Source organism: Mizuhopecten yessoensis, unplaced genomic scaffold (assembly GCF_002113885.1).
Source record: "Mizuhopecten yessoensis strain PY_sf001 unplaced genomic scaffold, ASM211388v2 scaffold10803, whole genome shotgun sequence".
Taxonomy (NCBI): domain Eukaryota; kingdom Metazoa; phylum Mollusca; class Bivalvia; order Pectinida; family Pectinidae; genus Mizuhopecten; species Mizuhopecten yessoensis.
Genome location: NW_018408729.1, coordinates 207153 through 230943, shown reverse-complemented (window position 1 = coordinate 230943; position 23791 = coordinate 207153). Strand labels below are relative to the sequence as shown.

The window sequence follows — 23791 nt, the reverse complement described above, 5'->3', positions numbered from 1 at the left end:
TGAGACTAAGGTACCCTCTGTCACAGAACTTAGGCTGACACCTACAGTCTCCAGAAACTAAGGTACCTCCAGTCAAGTAGCCTTCAAACTGTTCGCAATTCTTGTTAAATAAATAAAGATTTATAGACCCGAGACTGAGGTACCCTCTGTCACAGATCTTAGACTGACACCTACAAAGTCTCCAGAAACTAAGGTACCTCCAGTCATAGATTAGAAAGAGAACAAATTGTATCTTCAGAATAACAGAATCCTCAGTAAATATATAAAGTTTTGTTTTATAGACCAGAAACTGGGGTACGCTCTGTCATAGATTGGAGGCTAAGTCTACGAAGTCTCAAGACAAGAAATTTATGTTTAAATATAGCAGACCTTTACTGACATTATGTTGAACTAGTAATAGAAAGGTTGTTGAGTAACGCTATTTATACATATAAACTACTACTACAACCCCGGATTTTAAAGTTTGCTGAAACTATATAACATTTATAGATCAATTCTACTGTAAACCTAATATTATTACGAACAAGGATCTGGGCCTGTATTTATGAAACCGTTTTCTTGTTCAAAGCCTGAGACCCAGATTCTATGCTCAAGCCTAATTTCTTGTGTGCTAGTGATATGTTAACAAAAAAATAAATAATTTCGTCAATCTTATGTAGGAAATTTGGAAAGACTTTAAGCCGAATACTGTTTTTAATGTTTACACATGAATTTTTGACCATATCACATTATTTAGGTGTGTCAAAAGAAAGTTGGCTTGAGCAAAGAATTCATGCTTAAGGATGAGAACAGTTTCATGAATATGGGCCCATGTTTTCACTATTTTGTGGTTCTACTTTCACTGTGAAAAGTCTTTTCCTTGAGTATCCAGATATTTTGAATGCTGAAAATATTTGACTCTTTAATGCAGATTTGTCTGTAGCTTTTTAATGTTTTGCTACTTCCTGTGTTGAGTTTTACTAATGTTTATAAATATTTGGTTAGAACTTATCTATCAAGTCCAACCTTTGAAGCTGTTTTCTGTACCACAGAGCGTAAAGAAGGAGACACTACTGGTGTTCTGTGACAAAGGAATCGTCGTCGAGATTGACAGTCCAGGGGACAGCAACTTCGACACGTCGCATACATTCAAAATAACTGGACTTCCGACCCGCCAGTTCACCTTCAAGAGTGTCAAGTCCGCACTCAGGGTAGGTTGTTTTACTAGCGTACTGGTGGGGTAGAGATTTTACTGTTTTAGTCATGGTGTAAAATAGAAATCCTTTAACCCATTCACCCATAAAGACACATTTGAACCTTACCAAATGAAAGACTGAGCAAGTCCAATTTAAATATGTCAGGGTAAATGAGTTTAAATACCACTCTGTTGATTAGTTCACTTTATATATACAAGGAATAATTCAGAAAAGATAACTCAAAATATATATTTATAATATTTCTGTTGAAATAAAACCCTACAGTTCATAAAAAAATTTGAGAAAAAATGAAGATAAAAGAGAAATGTATATTCAAAGCTCTAAGAAATACATGTGTCATTAGAAATTACTTTCTACTTATAAAGTCACAGTTATAATAAACATTTTTCTAAAACCTTGAAATGTTCTCGTTGCAATTTCAAGTCAAATTATTTATGTTATCTCAGCATGAGGAAGACATGGAAAGGAAGAAAAAGGAGGAAGAAGAGAGAAAGAAGAAAGAAGCCGAAGAAAGGAGAAAGCGAATAGAGAGAGGATTGGAGACAGAGTCAGAGCAAGGAGATGAAGAAGGTTAGTAGTATGTAATGTTCTAAAAGGGACATATATTTTACAATTCTATATAAAAAGATTATTGCTTTTTTTAAATGCTGGTAAAAACTGCATAGATGGTAAAAATAAAGTATAAAACTGTTGAGAAATTTGAATTGATTTTTTTCTTGACAATTTATATAAAATGATCCAGAAACTAAAGTCTGAGTTTTGATTTTATTAGAAGAAAAGAAGGAGTCGGAAGAGGACTGGACGCCCTACATCCCATCGGAGCCGAGCCCCATCCTCGAGGGTTTCTATACAGAGGACGGAAACTTCTGGCTCTCTATGGTACAACACTTTTATTACTTTTCAGACTTATTTGACATAGATTATTTAGGTAGAGGGAACATTAGATATAGTTCTTTTATGATGTGGCTAACTGGTTTTATGTCATGTGGCATTACTTTTATATGACAAAGTACCTTTTACTTTGTGTAAAATCCAAATCCTTGGACAGATTCTTGATCATTCATTACAAACATCCCTTGAAATGTGCATCTCTTTTTTGTATTTAAAGATTCATCTTGCCTTGAAAAGTAAGATTGTATGATCATCTTCCTGATATGCCTAACCCTTTCACCCCTGTAGACCATAATGGACTTATCCAGATAAATGCATGGTAGAGTTTATTAGAGTTACATAGGGGTGAAAGGATTAATAGATCACTGAGTCGAGGATAAACTGGTCCTGTACTTATATCATAAGTTCTATCAAAACCAATGAAGCCATTTATTGTTGATTTTCTGGGTCTGATAAGAGTTATATTGTTTGTAAGTAGGTAATCACTAAAGGTAAATATCACTAATTGATCTGTGTATGTTTACAGGGAGACTTTGATTCTGGTTACCTGTACCAGTGTAAGTTTTTGAGCCCTGATGAGAAGGCTGGCCTGCCGGAGGAACTGGTCGACCAGCCCATAAAGTCAGTCCCAGTTGTGGACTCCGAGGACGTACCCATTAACATCATCAAGTTCAGGTAGGGTACTTCCATAAACATTATCAAGTTCAGGTAGGGGACTTAAATAAACATCATCAAGTTCAGGTAGCGTACTTACATAAACATTATCAAGTTCAGGTAGGGGACTTAAATAAACATCATCAAGTTCAGGTAGGGAACTTACATAGACATAATCAAGTTCAGGTAGGGTACTTTCTTAAACATCATCAAGTTCAGGTAGGGGACTTACATAAACATTATCAAGTTCAGGTAGGGGACTTAAATAAACATCATCAAGTTCAGGAAGGGTACTTACATAAACATCATCAAGTTCAGGTAGGGTACTTTCTTAAACAACATCAAGTTCAGGTAGGGAACTTACATAAACATAATCAAGTTCAGGTAGGGTACTTACATAAACATTATCAAGTTCAGGTAGGGTACTTACATAAACATAATCAAGTTCAGGTAGGGTACTTACATAAACATTATCAAGTTCAGGTAGGGTACTTAAAAACATCATCAAGTTCAGGTAGGGTACTTAAATAAACATCATCAAGTTCAGGTAGGGTACTTACATAAATATCATCAAGTTCAGGTAGGGTACTTACATAAACACCATCAAGTTCAGGTAGGGTACTTACATAAACATCATCAAGTTCAGTTAGGGTACTTACATTAACATCATCAAGTTCAGGTAGGGTACTTACATTAACATCATCAAGTTCGGGTAGGGTACTTACATAAACATCATCAAGTTCAGGTAGGGCACTTACATAAACATCATCAAGTTCAGGTAGGTGACTTACATAAACATCATCAAGTTCAGGAAGGGTACTTACATAAACATCATCAAGTTCAGGTAGGGAACTTACATAAACATAATCAAGTTCAGGTAGGGTACTTACATTAACATCATCAAGTTCGGGTAGGGTACTTACATAAACATCATCAAGTTCAGGTAGGTGACTCACATAAACATCATCAAGTTCAGGTAGGTGACTTACATAAACATCATCAAGTTCAGTTAGGGTACTTACATTAACATCATCAAGTTCAGGTAGGGAACTTACATAAACATAATCAAGTTCAGGTAGGGTACTTACATAAACATAATCAAGTTCAGGTAGGGTACTTACATTAACAAATTAACATCATCAAGTTCAGGTAGGGTACTTACAAAAATATCATCAAGTTCAGGTAGGGTACTTACATAAACACCATCAAGTTCAGGTAGGTGACTTACATAAACATCATCAAGTTCAGGTAGGTGACTCACATAAACATCATCAAGTTCAGGTAGGTGACTCACATAAACATCATCAAGTTCAGGTAGGTGACTCACATAAACATCATCAAGTTCAGGTAGGTGACTCACATAAACATCATCAAGTTCAGGTAGGTGACTTACATAAACATCATCAAGTTCAGCTAGGGTACTTACATAAACATCATCAAGTTCAGGTAGGTGACTTACATAAACATCATCAAGTTCAGCTAGGGTACTTACATAAACATCATCAAGTTCAGGTAGGTGACTTACATAAACATCATCAAGTTCAGTTAGGGTACTTACATAAACATCATCAAGTTCAGGTAGGGGACTTACATAAACATCATCAAGTTCAGGTAGGGTACTTACATAAACATCAAGTTCGATAGGGTACTTACATTAACATCATCAAGTTCGTGTAGGGTACTTACATAAACAACATCAAGTTCAGGTAGGGTACTTACATTAACATCATCAAGTTCGGGTAGGGTACTTACATAAACATCATCAAGTTCAGTTAGGGTACTTACATTAACATCATCAAGTTCAGGTAGGGTACTTACATAAATAAACATATATGTTTGGTTCACCAAGCGTGAACATTTTTATGGACATTGATTGATTGATTGATTAATTGATAGGTTTTACATCCGCTTCACTACCGAGTAGTTTAGTTATCCAGCAGACTTTATGGACATAAAGTGTTATCTTTCAATAGAACAAGTCTAGTGTCAGCTTGGTTACTATAGAAACCATGATGAAACTTGTCTTAACACCAAGTTAAGGTCAAAGGTCAAATGATTTTCCTGTCACAGATATATAGCTTCCTCATTACTGTAGAGCCCACAATGACCGATAGATTATCAGTGAAATGATTTAATTAATGATGACTAAATTAGTTTTTCCACCAGCCATTAAATATGATGATATTCTAGAAAAAAACACATTCTCCTGTGTTTATCTGTGAAATGGTAAAATTTTGTTCTGTCAGTATATTAATGAAATTATCAATGCTATCTTCATATCTTGTTGCAACTTGAATATTTTATGAAATTTTTAAATTGTGTTAAGAAATTAACTTGAAAAAGAAAGTGAAAGCATTTATACCACAATGATATCAGCTTCCATTGATTAGGATAAAATGTGTTATTTGCTGTTGTTTCAGTTCTAACGGTCGTCAAGTGTTGATGGGTATGAGTGACGGGGCGGTGAGGATCTACAACCTGGAGACGCCGTACGACATGTCAACCATGGGGCCGTTCTGGACGCTGACCATGCACGACAACAACTACGGACACGTGACGGGGCTGAAGAGTAGCTACGACAACACCATGCTGCTGACCGTGGGCGGGGATAGTAACTTCTTCCTCTACAACTACATGGGCCAGGAGGAGATCGACCAGAAAACGGCCGAAAATAAGGCCAAGATTCCCTCAGCGAGAGTATGTGTTCTAATCCTAAGTCTATCTTACATTGAATAAATAGCTCAGTTTTAGGGTCAACCAAAGGTTTCATTATCTATTCTCAACTGGGTAGTAATCTGTATGGGTCAGTCGAAAGTAAAATTGGGGAGAAAAACTGTAACCTGCATTAATATAGGAGATGAGTTTCAAATTTATATTAAGTTTTATAAATCACATAGTTCTACTGTCTCCTAAATTGTTGATATTGTGAAACCATTGCTAACAATATGATATCTATCTATATATATACATCCTTAATTCAAAGTTGAATGTTCTTTATATTTTTATCTTCAATGTTTAAAAAAAAGTTCTTTGATTGAAAGAAATAGCATGAAATTCAAAATAAATATTAGATGTATCCCGAGCAATATAAGGTGTGTATTTTCCACAGCACAAGATGTTTATTTCTTAATTTTGTTGATTTACTTGCAGAAACGTGGAGATGAAATTATAGATGATATTGATGACCCCAACGCCTACAGGTACGTCTATATATGTTGGATGTTTGTCCTCGTTGTAGATATTTACATGTTTATGTTTCATCAATACACATGGAACCATACATCAAGTTGTTCTTACTGTTTCAAAGTTATAAAAAGTATACATACAATCTAACAGTGAACACAGAAACACTGGTTATATGATCACAGGCTTCCTTTATCTGGTCGAACAAAATTAAACATATTTATAAAACTGTGGTCAGACCACTGACTCCTGAAACCCTGTGTATTTCAGTATTGAGGATGCCAAACAGAAGTCGGAGCATGATAAGATGATGAAACATGCTGAGGAGAAGAAGAGGGATGTACGACAGAGGATTGCTCACCTCCGGCGACAGTTCAAGACTCTGTTGGAGCAGAATGAGAACCTACCCAACCATCTCCAACTAAAGAAGGACGTGAGTACCTGTTATACTCAGTTTTAAGGCCAGTAACAGATTATACTTAGTTATATTTACATTTGCATGGCATTGTCACTATATAGCCTCTTTGAAAGCTGTGTCATTGATGGGACTTTAATTCCCATGCCGCACGAGACATAATTACCATGCCGCACGAGACACAATTCTTAGCGTATTAATTACAACACTGACCGGAACTACAATATCCAATGTAAATAAACATGACGGCTGCTGAAATATATCGCTGGGCATTGTGAGATTTGATAATGTCATTGTAAATTTATGTGCAAAATAAAAAATAAGATAAAAAACACTTTTATTACAACGAAAACAAGACCAAGGTCTGCAATATCGTACAAAATGCACATCGGTTGAAATCACCAATGCCGGCAATGGAAACAATTTTAACGCTCATGCAATTTATCAGAAATATCGTCTGTTACACTGCACTGATCAACAGGGGTTCGTTACAAATGTCTGAAATACACATATTCTATAGACCTACTGACACATATGTTACAGACCTACTGATATGAGTCACAGCACACATAAACATTCGTCATTTCAGACATTTGTAACGAACCTGTGCTCCGTCGCAAGATCACTCACTTCAAACGCTATCAGTTTCACGCGTCTCGGATCCACGGTTCCTCAGTTTCAGACGACATGTCAAATAACGATGCTGTTATAGAATCTACCGACTGTTGTCGGGTTCCCATACAATCAACAAATACATTCACGCCTGGATTCTTCACAAAATGAGCAAAGAGAAAAGTTCGAATTAACTTCCAAAAATAACTCCCTCGTGGAGGTCAAGGTCCCATTCACGGTGTTCACTGTATTTATCCATGCGCGAAATTTGTTCCGGGGGAAAATCGAAACAATTTCAAATCTAACTTTCAGCTCAGATTTCTATTGAAAAACTGGAATCACCCTATAGACATATCATACGCAATTGTATTGATACTAAATTGTGGAATAAATTTGAAGTGTTTGTTAAAATGTCAAAGTACTACTTTGTTTGCCAATCAGAATGCGACAATACGCTGTTCAAACTATTGAACGAAATTGTGTGGACTGTCGATAAGGCGGGCATTTTTAATTTTAATTATAAATCATAAGTTAAAAAAGAACATAAGAGGCAGAGAAAACGTAAATATAAGTATTGAACTGTTTTTGTATGATATTTATGATCTAAGCTAAGTTTTAAGGCCAGTAACAGAGTATAGCGAAGACAGATGGATACCAAACTATCAAGATAATGCAGGATTTTTTTATGGTCACATTGTCTAAAAGGTTCTACCGCCAAATATGATACAGTTTCTTTAGATTAATTATTGACTGAAGCAAAATCTTTATAACTTATTATTATAATCTCAATCCAATATGTCCATATGTATACCACCAATGGATCGGCTGTAAGCCTGTTGTCCAATCCTATGGCAGTGTAACATTCTTCTTTGTCAATAAAATGTGTTGAAAATAATAATGCAGGATTTGAATAACTGCTACAATACTTGTTGTTTAGGTTTGTGTTGAGATTCTGTATTTACAGTAATGCAACATTTTGCTTAAAAATACTGTCATTGTTTATATAATTACTCAAACATTTTCCAAATATTTCCAGGAATTTGAGATGGACAGAGAAATTAAATATGAACTCCAAAGACAGAAATCGGAGAGGATGGATATTGTGAGGAGAGAAAGAGCCTGGGAGTCGGAGAAACACCGCATAGCTCTGGAAAAACTCCGCAAAAGGTGAGACTTGGAAAAAGAATACATTGTCTTCTAGAAAGAATGATGATGATGGCTGAATAAATTGTTATGTTATTTTATAGCCGCATGGCTCATTGCAAAGACGTCGTGTAAATACCACCCTGTATTTATTCATTTATCTGCACATTGCGATGATTATCTGCTTACTAAATGTATAAAAGTGATTGTAAAGCTTTGTTTTTGTTTCACGATTATAACTAATACTATTATCCATATGTTGTAAAGCGCTTTAGAGTAATTTTACAAATTATATTGGGCGCTATATAAATGTTGTAATTACGATGTTGTATATTATTATATAAGTTTAATACAGCGAGTTTCACTGTATCAAATGCTTCATTTCTATTGTTCATTGTATTTATCTTTCTGTCAAATCAGATCACAGTATTAAAATCGCTCATGAAGATAACTTCCAATGTATACCCTAGTAAAGTTTGTCCGAGTCCAATTTGTGTAGTCTGGTTTATGGAAAGCACAAACATACCTTAACAATTTCAGCTCGGGTCGAATCAGTTGCAGATTTTTTAACAGGAAAAAATAAAGAAGAACATAATTTAAAAAAAAACAATATTTGGAGACAAATTCTTTTAAAATTTATTGTTTTAGATTCTGATTCCAATGAATTCTGTTCTGTTAAATTGATATTTATCACAATAGTCAATGTTCCTCATGTACTGTGACACTCTGTAATATGTGAGGTATGGTTCAGCAGGTTTAAGGTCAATATTCCTTGTGTACTGTGACACTCTGTAACATGTGAGGTATGGTTCGGCAGTTTAAGGTCAATATTCCCTGTGAAATGGGACACTCTGTAACATGTGAGGGGTTAAGGTCAATGTTCCTCATGTACGGTGACACTCTGTAACATGTGAGGTATTGTTCGGCAGGTTTAAGGTCAATGTTCCACATGTACTGTGACACTCTGTAATATGTGAGGTATGGTACAGCAGGTTTAAGGTCAATATTCCCTGTGAAATGGGACACTCTGTAACATGTGAGGGTTTAAGGTCAATGTTCCTCATGTACTGTGACACTCTGTAACATGTGAGGTATGGTTCCACAGGTTTAAGGTCAATATTCCCTGTGTACTGTGACACTCTGTAACATGTGAGGTATTGTTCGACAGGTTTAAGGATGTAGTAGAGTGTGAGAGGATAGTGGTGAAGGCGTTTAACACCAGCCACGAAATAGCAAGCTTCCGCGCGGCCAAACTCTCCGACGACTTCTACACACTGAAGGCGGACTTTGAGCGACGGAGGACACAAACCATGATGAGGGATGACCTCACTCGGGATCCGACCCGTGACCTCATGACAGGTAGGAACCACTCATGGCAAAATCCCAGACATACTGATCAGCAGAATTTTAACTAATCCAGACAGTTAAAGCAGAGTGCTGATCCATCAGAATCTTTTCTAAAATTATACGTAAAGAGTCGCTGTAGATTTGAATTACAACCGCAGGTTATGGAGGCTTACTGAACACTGTTCTCTAATTCGGGATGATTTTCTCAACACATAAAATCTACCACATATAAGTTATTTCTGTAAGTCTCAGATATTGTGTAATTTATTTATAAGTCTGGGTGAAAACGGGAATTCAACTCAGTGGAAATATCCACATGTATAGTAACAATTTAAATGTGAAAAATGTGAAAATTTTTATATCCTGCTTTAACAAAAATGAGAGATATCAGCATTTCTTCATCAGAATAAATAATATAGTTATCAAGTGTAAAGTTTAATATTATAGGGAATTACAATATGAAAGAAACACCTTATACACAAGAAAAATGATGCCGAAAAGCAACTTGTTAATTGAGTTAAGCTTCACAGGTACTAGTTATTACCAGGTGATACTGATGTATGTGTTATTGGTCTGTAGGTCAGACACGCCACACGGACCTGGCTGGTGAAGGAGAAAAGAAGGACGACCAATCAGGGCTCAAAGTCACGACCACCTTGAAGGGCAGCATGGGCGAGCGTATCTCCAAGGCTCTATATAAAGTGGAGGAGAAGAAGAAGAAGCGCGCCGCCAGGAAGGCTCAGGTTGGTCCTGTTAACCTATAATGATAATACTTACAGTGTAGGTCTAGGTTTGAATTGGTGTATTTAAGGATGTGCCTCTATTTGCATAAGGATGAATGTATATTGGAGGCAGTATGTTTGTGTATTTGTGTAGGGCGGATCTGATGCCAACTTTAAGAGTGCTACCTCACTGAAATGCCATGTCGAAGGAACTCAGCATAGAATTCATCTCGGTCACATCATACTGACAACAGGTTACCAGTCATTGTGATTACCCTAAATAGTAAACCTTTAGCATGGCGTAGCAACTACATACTTCTAGAAAGTTGGTATGTCCTGGCCTGGGGACAGAACCTATTGTCTTCATAGTGGGGGTGAACATTTTTGCTGTAAAGCCAAAGGTCAAGGTCAATATTATAACCATTCCATCATATTGTTAGCCAAAGTTATGATTACAGATTTTGTATGGTGAGTGTGATCCTGGTTGTAGTGGTCTGATCTGTACAACACCAAGCCAGATGACGACTACGAGGATCCTGCCGACGTCTCGGCCATTAAGGAGGCCAAGGACAACATGGGTGACTACAAGCTGAAGACTGCGCAGGATTACGTCGTCCCCGACCACCTGAGGATGAACGTGGAGAAGGCACGAGGACGTCTCCTTATCCTCAAGGACATTGTGAGCAGTTACTCAATTTTCAGTACAGTCAACTCTCAGCTATTGGGGAGGTGCTTTCTTTAAGCAAATTCTGGAATAGATAAAGATTGATATTTTTTTTTTTTATAAATCCCATGTTATTGTAGACTGAAAGAAAAACTTTAATAGATGAAGATTTATATTAGTTTGTTTTATAAATCCCATGTTATTGTAAACTGAAAGAAAAACTTAAATAGATAAAGATTTATACTTGTTTGTTCGTTTGTTTTATAAATCCTATGGTATTGGAAAGTGAAAGAAAAACTTTAATAGATAAAGATCTATATTTGTTTGTTAGTTTGTTTTTTAAATACCATGTTATTTGAAACTGAAAGAAAAACTATATTATGATTGGTTAAGTCTGAAATTTTTTTTAAGATTTAGTATAGGTCCTTATACACAAGGTTAAATTTATGTAGATGAGATAAAACTATTGTATAAATTTTGGTGCTTAGGTCCACTTAGAAAGAACAGGTATCAATTTAGCAGGCCTGTCTGAATAGATCTGCACATAGGTTTTGAGCAGTCATGTCTCTCTATATCTGTATGTGTTAACTGATAGAACAACTATATTTGAATATTGCTACTGTCTAAGGTACTCTCATGTTCGGGTATATTCCATTGTACTTTAGGTTAAATTTATTAAGATGAGATAAAATATATGTATATGCCTTGGTGCTTAGGCCCACTTGGACATAGTGAGTGTAAGTTGGACCGGCCCGTCTGAATACGGCTGTACATAGGTTTTGTATCGTGTCTGTCAGTATCTGTATCCTTTTTGACACCAAGTGTATACAATCTCTATCATTAGGCGAAATGTCCCGGGTCGAGTGACGTATGAAATATATAATTTTGTCACATCCTTGTACAGATAAACAATGCCGCACGTTTGATACATACATTGTTTGTTTATGAAGTAAAACTTTGATATGATATCTGTATGTTGAGAATATATTGTGGTGATATTTCAGATCCATGAGCAAAAGTACCACTTCAACCTGCGCCTGCTGAGCCTACGCGACAAGAAGCTCCACGTTATAGAGGAGATTAAAGAGCTGATTGTAAAGTTGGAGGATATCCAGACACACTTACCCCCGGAGAAGTGTAAATCTATTCCTCCAGTCCCTCGTATGTACCCCGTGGAGACACCCGAAAAGTAAGTACCCCATGGAGACACCTGAAAGTAAGTACCCTGTGGAGACACCCGAAAAGTAAGTACCCCGTGGAGACACCTCAGAAAAGTAAGTACCCCATGGAGACACCTGAAAAGTAAGTACCCCGCGGAGACACCTCAGAAAAGTAAGTACCCCGTGGAGACACCTGAAAAGTAAGTACCCGTGGAGACACCTCAGAAAAGTAAGCGTTAGTTCCAACTTAATTTCGTAATCAACAGTTTCAAAATGTGTTGGAGGTCTCACATAGAAGTTGTATGGTGTTTGTAATTAGTTTGGAATGCAATGTCCATTTTGTATAGTAAGTCATATTTAGATGTTATAAAAGCTAATATTTATAAAAGTGGTAAGTACCCCATGGAGACATCTGAAAGTAAGTACCCCGTGGAGACACCTCAGAAAAGTAAGTACCCCGTGGAGACACCTGAAAAGTAAGTACCCGTGGAGACACCTCAGAAAAGTAAGCGTTAGTTCCAACTTAATTTCGTAATCAACAGTTTCAAAATGTGTTGGAGGTCTCACATAGAAGTTGTATGGTGTTTGTAATTAGTTTGGAATGCAATGTCCATTTTGTATAGTAAGTCATATTTAGATGTTATAAAAGCTAATATTTATAAAAGTGTTTGGGGCAACTTTTATCTTGTACCTGATTCATTGAAAGAATGGTTTTTAAACTTTAATTTACATAAAGTATGTAATTTATAAAAGACAACCTTTAAAATTAATTATAAGAATTTTGAAGTGCTACTTTTCTTGTGAATCAGTTTTATTCTTTATGCTGTTTCATTAGTGCTAAGATCTTTACATTAAAAAAAACACTCAGAATATATATTAATTTGAAAACGAATGTGCTGTCATACCTGCCATAGAGACCACCTGTCTTTTTCTATTACCTAATTTTGGGTGGGAAAGACAGAAAAAATGAAAATTCTTGTAAAATAGTAGAGATGACTTTATTTCTGCTTCACAGGAAACTGGAGTACACAAGAGAAACACTGGTAGCCTTTAAGAAAGAGAAGGACGAGGCTGCAGCAGCCAAAAAAGGAGGAGGGGCCGGAGGATTCGGGGGTTTTGGAGGAGGATCTGACGACAAGAAGGTGAATGTCGGTCTCCTGGACCCGTATTCATGAAACTGTTCTCATACTCAAGCGTGGATTCTGTGCTTAAACCAACTTTCTTGTAACTCACTTAAATCATGTCTAACGATCTAAAGGTCAATTCTAACCATTGAAAACAGTATTCAGCTTTAAGTCTCATTAATTTTTTCCCAAATCATGACATAATGATATTTTATTATAATCTTATAGCCGAAACAAGACTTTAGGCTTGAGCACAAAATCCATGCTTGAGCACGAGAATGGTTTCATGAATACGGTTCCTGGTGTTTCTTTTGTCTCCAGTGAGGGCAGATGTATGGTCTTGGTTTTGTCTCCAGTGAGGGCAGATGAATGGGGCTGGGGGCCCTGGTGTTTCTTTTGTCTCCAGTGAGGGCAGATGTATGGGGCTGGGGGCCCTGGCGTTTCTTTTGTCTCCAGTGAGGGGAGATGTATGGGGCTGGGGGCCCTGGCGTTTCTTTTGTCTCCAGTGAGTGCAGATGTATGGGGCTGGGGGCCCTGGCGTTTCTTTTGTCTCCAGTGAGTGCAGATGTATGGGGCTGGGGGCCCTGGTGCTTCTTTTGTCTCCAGTGAGGGGAGATGTATGGGGCTGGGGGCCCTGGTGTTTCTTTTGTCTCCAGTGAGGGTAGATGTATGGTCTTGGGGCTGGTTCTCCTAAGTTGTTTTATTGTAGCATGGTCACTTGACCTTCCTCAATCGGGCGTGAAACGGTATTTGGCCACCTGCCCGATCACGTGGGTTTTCTCCAGGCATTCTGGTTTCCTCCCATATTACGACCCCCTGCATGCTTCCATCAGGGCCAACAAGGATGATTTATATAACTTGGAAAAACTGATTTCATATTTAACTGTTATAAAATAAACAAAGTTTGCTTTATAAGGTTCTGTTCCGAACTCCCACAAGTGTGTTGTGTGCTGTAATTACATACGTTGAAGGGTACACATACTGTTCTGTTTTCTACTTTCTAACTCTATATAACTTTTAATAATTGGTATCATTATCTGGTTTGAGGGAATGGTAACTTTATATAATATCATGTATGTTTGTGTTCTGATTAACACACATTACCTTTTGAAAAACTGTTGATTATAAATCAATCATTTAAACCAGTCCATTCTGACCTGTACATATGACATCATTTGTTACAGGGAGGTAGACCATCCCCAACTCCGGGTCAGAAACACGCCGCCTCGTCCAGTGACGTGAGCAAGGGCAAGTCCAGCGAGGATGTCACAGAGGGTGAACCAGAGTTATCTCCCCTGGAACAGCAAATGATGGTGGCTGAGGAAATCATGTGAGTTGATTGGAAAAAGGAGTTTTTTTTACCCAAACCCAAATAGATTTGATACTGTGTGAATATTGCATTTTTGTGTCGCCTGCAACGGGAGGCGCCATTATAGGTATTACTTTGTAGGCGCCATCGTTGGTTGAGTCGTCCAAAGCAAGGCTTCTGTGCAATAACTTGAGTTTCCTTTGTTTGATTGAACTCAAACTTCGAACACATATTGCATACTAATAAAGCTCAGATGACTTCGCATTTCAGAAGTTGACATGCATTTTTGGTGGAGTTATGCCCCTTTTATTGCCAAATAAGGTGACTGTATAGTGAATGCAAGATTTTTTTGATTTTTTTTTAATCAATTCTTTTAAAATTTTGTACGGTAATGCTAGAAACAATAATGTTCGACTTATATTACTGGTTTTTCTGTCAAGTTTCAACTTTTTGTGTTTTGGCATATTACACTTGACATAGCAATGCTGTTAATCGTTTTTGACGTTTATTTTTTCTTGTTTACTCGATAACTCAAGCCAAAACACTTTCCTTACTTAAAGCACTGAGCAGGTGACACATCATCCTCGATATCCAGGGGTTACGCTCACTTTCACTCTCTAGAGAGCGTAGGTGATCGTAACCCCTGGAAATCGAGGATGGCGACACATCCACTCCTGTGGAACTCTTGTATCGTCACTGTTCTTATTTTTCTATTTTTTTCTGTGAAAAGGAAACCTAGCAAAAATATTTTTGATATCTTAGATTTAGTCTAGTTTCCTGTCAAATTACATATAGGAAACTGAGAACTGGATCCTGTATAATAAATGGAGTGCAGATCTAACAAACACTGAACAAAGAAACCAATTTACAACCTTGCCTTGTCTTTGACACAGGATGCTGTATAACCAAGACTACCTGCTGAAGAAGATTGATGAGCTCCTCAGCGACTTTGATGCGGAGCTCCGACTTCTCCGACACGACAAGTTCAGACTTGACATTGTGATGAAGAATGCTGATCTTAGGTAGGAGATGTTTTTTTAACCGAAAATACGTTTGTGAAGTCATAGCAAGGATTTGTTTGGAATTACCTTACTTTTACAGAACTAACTTACACATATTTATTTTAGGAAGAACAGATGCCTGTATAAAGGATGTTTTGTTTTTCAGATTTTAATGGACGGCAACTTAATGAAATTATTTTGAGGTACAATTAAAAGTGTTTGATAGCCAACAAGATCTTTAACTTCTGGTTTATTACAGAAATGTGATCTTGGTTGACATTTTAATTTATAGACAAGTGACATTGATTAAAATATTTTCTTACCTAAAATGTGGGTTGCGGACAAATAACATCAGTTAAAATTTTGATTTATGGGCAAATTGGTTGACCTTCTGGCTTGCATACAAATGACCTCAGTTGACATTTTGACTTACATTTACCTGTTAATTGTGTTACAGATATATGACCTTGGTTGACCTTTTGACTTATCTGGGTGTTTTTTTACAGACAAGTGACCCTATTTGAGGAGTTTGTGTTGCTGAAGGAGTTTGAGAAGAGAGAGGATGTGCTGGCGGCCAAGGTCACAGGAAAACAACAGGAGAAACTGGACATGCAGCTTAAGGTGGGTGTTGGTGGACCATTCGTCTGGCAATATTCTTTATTTATATTATTATTTCTCACAGGTCTCTGCTTCACTCATTAAGTGAGATAAAAAATATACTTGAATCTTTAATAAAAAAAATCTTATATTTCAAATATTTGAGTGTTATACCCAAACGGATGGCAATTGGTAAATTATTGCAGTACAGTATAATTAGGCTATAACAGAGATGAACATTTTTCAGCTGTTTTGCTGACTTCAGACTTTTTTCAGAATTTTAATGTAATACAGAACTTGACTTTTTCCCATAGAAAGGATTACAAAGTCTGATTTCCAGGATTTCTGTTTGTTAATAATTTTTTGTCTCCACTGTGATGTAATATGACTGCTGTGTTGTTACAGATCATTGATGTACAAGGCAAGCTGGAGGCAAAGAAGAAGGAGATAGAAAAACTGCTGGAGAAAGAACGTTCACTCAACATCACCTTCCATGGATCGCTCGGCGACAACAACAAATTCTCTGACTACCTCTCTAAAGTCTTCAAGAAAAAAATCAAGCGTGCCAAAAAGAAGACAACAGACGAAGGTTTATAACACTGTCAATTATTTTTGGGGATCCGACTCTTTTGTCTGTGGTTATTGTCTAAATTGTTACTTCACTCTAAAATCATTGTTACGGTAGACTGACCTCTGTCTGTGATTCTTATCTGAATTAACTCATTCACCCCTGAAATTTCATAATGAACTATTCCAACCATTGAATTGGAGGAGTTCAAATGTGTCTTCAGGGATGAATAAGTTCAACTTATTCTCTGATAATAAATTTGCTTTAAATGTATCAAGTTATTATATTATAATATATATATGTGATACAATCAGAGGGTGGACTTTTTTGTCACCAACACATTAAGTTCTGAACATGAATCTGAAATAGAGTAAATAATGGATTATTCAAGCAGTATCAATTCTCATGTGAGTATAATAGGTTTATGTTTCTGTAGACAAAGAGCCGGTAGCTCTCTTGCTATAATGAAGTTGATGATGCCATTAAACTTTTAGAATTAATTTTCAGACTTCTGATTTACTGCTAAAACAAGTGATTTTACTGTAAAAAAAACCTTGATTTAACTTTAAAAATAAACATTCCTGAAGGATCGGACGATGACAGTGATGAAGACTCGAGCGATGACGATGATTGGGATGAGGACGAGGATGACGAGGACGAGGATGCTCTAGGATACGACCTTGACATCTGTCCGTCCGGCTGTGACCAGAACCTCTACGACAACACCTGTCAGATGCGTGAGAAGCGTTTAGACATTGAGGAGGCGTTGACTGAGGAGAAGAAGAACAACGAGGCCCTGAAGAAGGAGCTCGACAGCTTCAACAGGAAGGCCAAGGTCATCGATGCTGGACTCAAAACGGCAGCCAATGACTTGGAGGCATTCCAGGTTTGTGTTTATTTATTGTCGTCTTTGAATGTACAACAATTCTTTTTGGATGCTTTTCAGTTTTGTAGTTTTAGAGTTTAATATAAATATGGTATAGTGTCACTACTAATTGATTGTTTTTCTATGACAGCTTGAGAAGCAGCAGAAACTAAACGAGTTGGATGTGATTGTGACGCTGAAGCTGCACCAGATCCAGTACATGTTGAACGGCCAGCTCCCTCAGGACCTGTCTCAGACCCTTGTGTTTGAGTCCAACGGTGTCGTAAGGCTACAGCAACGCATCAAGGAACTGGAGCACGAAAAACATGCTCAGAAGAAACATATGAGGTGAGTCAATCTTAACCCTTTCACCCCTATGTCACTTTAGTAGACTCTACCATGCATTGATCTAGATGAGTCCATTATGGTCTACAGTGAAAGGGTTAATGACCGTGAATTTAGGAAACGTGTGAATATCAAGGTTTTCTTTTTACACAAGCAATGTACATACCAAATATGTCCCAATGTTTCAAGACCAACTGGTCTCTTCGTCTGACTGAGTAAGCGATGTGTATTGGTGCTCACTAAGTCATTGGTTGACCAAGAGACCAGTCGGTCTGGAAATGTTGTGACACGTTTGTTACATGTTTTGTTTGCGTAAAAAGTTAAACCTTGATTCATACATATTTCCAAACAGATGAATCTTGTTGAAGACAGCATGTGAGTTAGGTCAGCCACCAGTTGGTTGTCATCTGAGGGAATGGAATAATATATACCGAGGGTATCACTGTCACACTCGGCTTCGCAGCAGAGATCTTCTCTGTATCTATCTTTCAAAGACATGTGATAGCTGTGATACTAGATCATATACAGGGGTATATTGTGTGGAATGCTGGAAAATTAAGGTTTGTTGTAGAATGTTACAGTAGGCCATTCTTCTGATATAAAACCTGGTTTTCTGTCTGACAGAGAGTCGAAGCGGAAACACGTTCAGCTCATCAAGGACCGTAAAGTGTTTGACAGTAAGATCGGGGAGATGGAGTCGGAATGTGACAAACTGATGGTAGATAAGTTTGGCTGTATCGTGGACCTGGAGAAGTTAGAGACGATAACGGTGAACCGACAGATAGAGGAGCTCAAGGAGAAGCTACGAATCACGGAGATACAGTGTTCCGAGGAGATAGAGGAATGGAATGTGAGTAGGCCCGGGAATACCTTCATGTTCAAAACCCCAACATAACAGATATACGTCGCCTGGGAATACTGTCATGATCAAACCCCCAACTTAACAGATATACGTCGCCTGGGAATACTGTCATGTTCAAACCCCCCAACTTAACTGATATAATAAGTCGCATGGGAATACTGTCATGTTCAAACCCCCAACTTAACAGATATAATAAATTGCCTGGGAAAGCTGTCATGTTCAAACCCCCAACTTAACAGATATGATAAGTCGCCTGGGAATACTGTCATGTTCAAACCCCCAACTTTACAGATATAAGTCGCCTGGGAAAACTGTCATGTTCAAACCCCCAACTTAACAGATATCATAAGTCGCCTGGGAAAACCGTCATGTTCAAAACCCCAACTTAACAGATTTATGCTGTGGCTGGGATATCCTTTACAAAATTGTACTCAGCAACAAAACCGCAAAACAGCTTTTTATGAAGGTTACTTGAATTTGGTTGAATAATGCACAGGAATTGATGACACATAAAAGGTACACCAGAATCAATGACATTGATAACCTGATCATTTTGAATTATTTAGAGAATGACAAAGAATATTTTCTGGATGTGCTGTACAAAGTTAAATCACTGGAAGATCTTTTCATTAATTTGTGAAGTTGCTTATACAAAAAATGTACAGTAGAGTCCTTCTTTCTAACTTTTCTGCATGGAGTTTTCAGACATTTATAACGGTTCATAACTGTTACAATGTTAAATGTGACTGCTGTCTGTTTTTGTAGGAGAAGATCGTTGAAAGGAAGGACAGAATCACGCACCTGATCCGAGACAACACCCGGAGATTAGACCAATTATGTGTTTTACTGAATGATAAAAAAGAGTACGAGTCGTCACTGGATGTCAGACAGGAGAGCTCGGTAAGTTTATGATATGTCAGACAGGAGAGCTCAGTAAGTTGAAATGTCAGGCAGGAGAGCTTGGTAATTTGATATGTCAGACAGGAGAGCTCGGTAATTTGATATGTCAGGCAGGAGAGCTCGGTAAGTTGAAATGTCAGACAGGAGAGCTTGGTAAGTTGATATGTCAGACAGGACAGCTCGGTAAGTTGATATGTCAGGTAGGAGAGCTCGGTAAGTTAAAATGTCAGACAGGAGAGCTTGGTAATTTGATATGTCAGACAGGAGAGCTCGGTAATTTGATATGTCAGGCAGGACAGGTCGGTAAGTTGATGTCAGGCAGGACAGCTCGGTAAGTTGATATGTCAGGAAGGAGAGCTTGGTTAGTTAATATGTCAGACAGGAGAGCTCGGTTAGTTGATATGTCAGGTAGGAGAGCTCGGTTAGTTGAAATGTCAGACAGGAGAGCTTGGTAAGTTGATATGTCAGACAGGAGAGCTCGGTAAGTTGATATGTCAAGTAGGAGAGCTCAGTTAGTTGATATGTCAGACAGGAGAGCTCAGTAAGTTGATATGTCAGGTAGGAGAGCTTGGTTATTTGATATGTCAGACAGGAGAGCTTGGTAAGTTTATATAAACAAATCAGATCACATGTTACATACAGTAGACTTATTTAATAGTCTCCAACACTTGTACGAGGTTAATAATAGGATGTTTAGAAGAACTCACTCAGTTTTTACCTGTTAGACTTATAGTCCTGAAAATTTATATGTAAATTGATAATCATGTAAAAGTCCTAACTTTCTCATCATATAGCATTTAGTCTAGATTTTATTTCCAAGATTAAAGTCATATACTGGCTTCCTTCACCGAAACAAAAAATCAATGAAAAAAAGAAGTTGTGCACAGTTCTTGCAGTCTATCAGTCACTTACACACTGTTTCCTGATGTTCCAGGGTGAAGAGTACAGTGGAGCACGGAAGGCAGACATTCGTGAGAAACAACGTCTGATACAACTCGTCCAGCTGCAGGCTCAGGAAATAGATGCTCTCAAGGAAGAGATTATGTTGCTGTCGAGGAAAGGCGGACACATTCTACCTCCCGCCCAACCCCCGCTACCGCAAACTCCACAGAACGTGCGAACTATCAGTAACTAGGCCTAGTATCATTGACAATGTGGTTATGCCCGGTATGTGGATGTGATATAAAAAAACAATTTACGAAGGAACATTCTGTTCTACAAAAAAATGAAATGGATGCATAACCGTTTTTATACCATTTGTTACACATTCAGTAGGTTGTAAAGGAAAAAATCTAATTTATGAACAAAATGTTCAGATCAGAAGCAAAGTTTTGTTAAAAACTTTTGAGTTTACTACAAAATAAGTTTCTACTTAAAAAGAAAAACCCTTCCAAAAAAAATCAAAACTGAAATTCAGTTACTCATATTTTCCTAAACATTATCTGTACAACTTCACTCCATATGGAGACTTAAACAGAATTACTATGAACACATATAGACTCTGTCCCTATTTCTGCTTTGATATCAAATCCGTCCATTTTAGTGTTTATAATTTATATCTTTGATCAGACACAAGTACTTCTGTATATTTCATAAATATTTTTGTTGAAATATTACTCAAATTTATATTTTAACAAAGAATTAGCCTCCACAGAATACAGATTTTACTGACCTAGAAAATGTCATTCAACTCATTTCATGTATAAAAGACAATATCTATATGATAATGCATACTATATGGAAAACGAAAGTTAATTTGCTTTTAGCATTCCAACCTGACTGTGATATAGATATGTACTGTTGATACCACATATATCTCTTTGATGTATATGATGTCAATCACCTGCAGTTTATTTATGATATACATTGTACTTATGATTGTGCTTAATTATGTAAAATAAATGAAACAATAAATTAGAATTGCTTTGTTGATATTATTTTGATTTCGTTTCAGATACTAAAATTGACATTTATGCTCTGAGAAATCTGTCAACCTTTCCAATTTAGACTTATTTAAATCTTCTATGTTATCTCCTCTTTGGGAGAGAACAGGGTATTTTATTGGATCTGTCTGTCTCCACTAGTACCACGGACTTAGATAGATCTTAATGGCGGGTTTGAAGCCATACAATAATTCAAGTTGGCAACGGTGTAGGTTCACTATAAACTTTAGCAATTTGAGACATTTAACTAGTATTTGACACAACAAATATGATAAAAATAAAGACAGAAGTAAATCAAAAATCAATTACTTTGAACTCTGGTAAATGTTACGGTACAGGATTCCCCAGAATGTATAACTTTTCAAAGGCAATAAATGTCTACGATGAACCTATGCGGAAGAGGCAGTTGCCCTTTAATCTAATTCCGTGCTAGTACTAACTGTTTTATAGATTTCCGTAATCCTCCTAACTGTGGTCCAATTTTAACAAAATCCGGTGTACACGTTCATAGGTGTAATTGTCAGTCTAAGTTTGACTGATAATCTTCATACTTGCCAGGGGGNATCTACACCCTAGGGGAAATAACACTTGTAAAAGATGACAGCTTTTGAGCTTTCAGATGTAATCAGCAGAATTTAGAAAATAAGAATAGTTAATTGAAAATGCTTAATTTTAGAATCCAAAATCGCGAATCTCCTTCCTAAATAGGATGAGTTGGCAGATATGAATATAAGTCGCCCAAATTATGGTTCTATTTAACAAAATTCGATGTATGTTACCTATGGTTGAGTTTGCTAGCAGCCTCCACAATTAATGAACACTGATAGTATCTACACAGCAAGCCAGTATAGTTCCCTGGTATGTCTGGGTAGAATTCTCCATCCAATCGGACTTAAAGACTGAAAACCAGTTTATGTTTTGTATAGAAGTACTTAAATACTTTTCAAAATGTTCCAAAAATTTCATTCCGTGCTAACACCAAACTTTTCTCCAACCAGCCACACTGTTGGAGATAGATAAAACTAATTACGATGGAATGTTCAGAAACATGTTAACTCTAGTGTAAAATATACTGTATAATGTTAATTATAATATCGACATAACCTGGCGTACCTATTCATATGTAATTAACCAGCAATGCTTTCCACGTAACCGCGCAGCCTAGTTGAGAACTGCCTGTTAGAAATACCACAGAATCACGGAGATGCGATTCCTCCGTGGAAAGTTCTGGAAGAACTCCATGTAACAGTCTGCCAAGTCTCCCGCTACACCGAATAGTAGGGTGTCGGGGAATCGTCAGTCAGACACACGGGGTCTAGTATTCTTTATCACTAAGATTTCTAAATGATAGTTTTATTTACGAGATTTTACACAGAAAGTGTCTTAACAGTCCTTTAAACGTCGGTATTTTGCTGGTGTATCGTCTGGCGGGACTTGTGTGCTAAGGATATTTACGCTGTGCATGAAGACATATTCAGAAGGAATTGAGTTTGATCAGAGACGCATATGTCTCTGATTTGTTATGATTAACTAATTATTTTGAAGTAGTATTTAAGACATAATCAGCATATATGCGTGTGGTATGGTAAAAAAATATAACGACGATTTTAAAATACAAGATTTTTTTTTTAACAAAGGCCTCTTTGGGCCATGCAGCGTTTTCGAATCCCGATTTTGTTTGTGGTATACATTTTTCCTTCATTTAGCGTTGTGTTTTTAAATTGGCGATTGTCTGGTGATTAAAACCCACCACAGTATACAAAAATATGTTTGATGACATGAATAAGAAAATGTCATTGACTGTATCGTCGTGTCTACTTTAAGACGTTACAATGATCATCTCGCCAACAAACCGATGTCACAAGCGGACCGAGTTGTTCAAAACACTGGCCTAAGTTTTCCACGGGATGAGATACAGTCATTCCGGATTTATCGTATCCGGAATTTTTTGGCAACATTTCTTGGAAGTTCGGGATGCTGCTATATGTTTGTGTAAGTGACAAAAACCGTTTCCCCTCAGGTACAGCAGTTGACCTGGCCCAATGAGTATACATTGTGTAGTTTGGACAAAATGCACTATGCATTTTAGGGTTGACGCTAATTTTACAATTTTCTTTGATCATATATGCGCATTGACACAGTCAGTCGTGCCGACTAATCGGTTCGTCATGCCAGAGCACTGTCGGTGAATTGAAACAGTGCTTTCTATGCATACTGTTGGAGGTCATCTGTACACTTAAAATTGATTGTAAATTTTGAGCCAAATGTATACCCGCTGTGTAGCGGATTA

General features: G+C 37.2%; 1 protein-coding gene across 4 annotated transcripts in view; it reads left to right on the top strand.

Annotated features, from left to right (window-relative positions):
- Nucleotides 1-21472, top strand: part of LOC110462556 (cilia- and flagella-associated protein 44-like) — a 37205-nt gene extending 15733 nt beyond the window's left edge. For all 4 annotated transcript variants that reach the window (XM_021516546.1, XM_021516545.1, XM_021516544.1 and 1 more), the window contains 22 exons: nt 1032-1190; nt 1643-1766; nt 1969-2075; nt 2614-2762; nt 5162-5438; nt 5892-5941; nt 6195-6357; nt 7988-8118; nt 9263-9453; nt 10021-10184; nt 10654-10842; nt 11832-12016; nt 13003-13129; nt 14296-14441; nt 15314-15442; nt 15928-16042; nt 16424-16607; nt 17174-17472; nt 17603-17799; nt 18421-18646; nt 19424-19558; nt 20493-21472. In XM_021516546.1, the coding sequence (XP_021372221.1) occupies nt 1032-1190; nt 1643-1766; nt 1969-2075; nt 2614-2762; nt 5162-5438; nt 5892-5941; nt 6195-6357; nt 7988-8118; nt 9263-9453; nt 10021-10184; nt 10654-10842; nt 11832-12016; nt 13003-13129; nt 14296-14441; nt 15314-15442; nt 15928-16042; nt 16424-16607; nt 17174-17472; nt 17603-17799; nt 18421-18646; nt 19424-19558; nt 20493-20693 (3648 nt within the window). In that variant the 3' untranslated portion in view covers nt 20694-21472. The remainder of the gene's footprint in view (nt 1-1031; nt 1191-1642; nt 1767-1968; nt 2076-2613; nt 2763-5161; nt 5439-5891; nt 5942-6194; nt 6358-7987; nt 8119-9262; nt 9454-10020; nt 10185-10653; nt 10843-11831; nt 12017-13002; nt 13130-14295; nt 14442-15313; nt 15443-15927; nt 16043-16423; nt 16608-17173; nt 17473-17602; nt 17800-18420; nt 18647-19423; nt 19559-20492) is intronic.
- The last annotated feature ends 2319 nt before the right edge of the window (nt 21473-23791 follow it).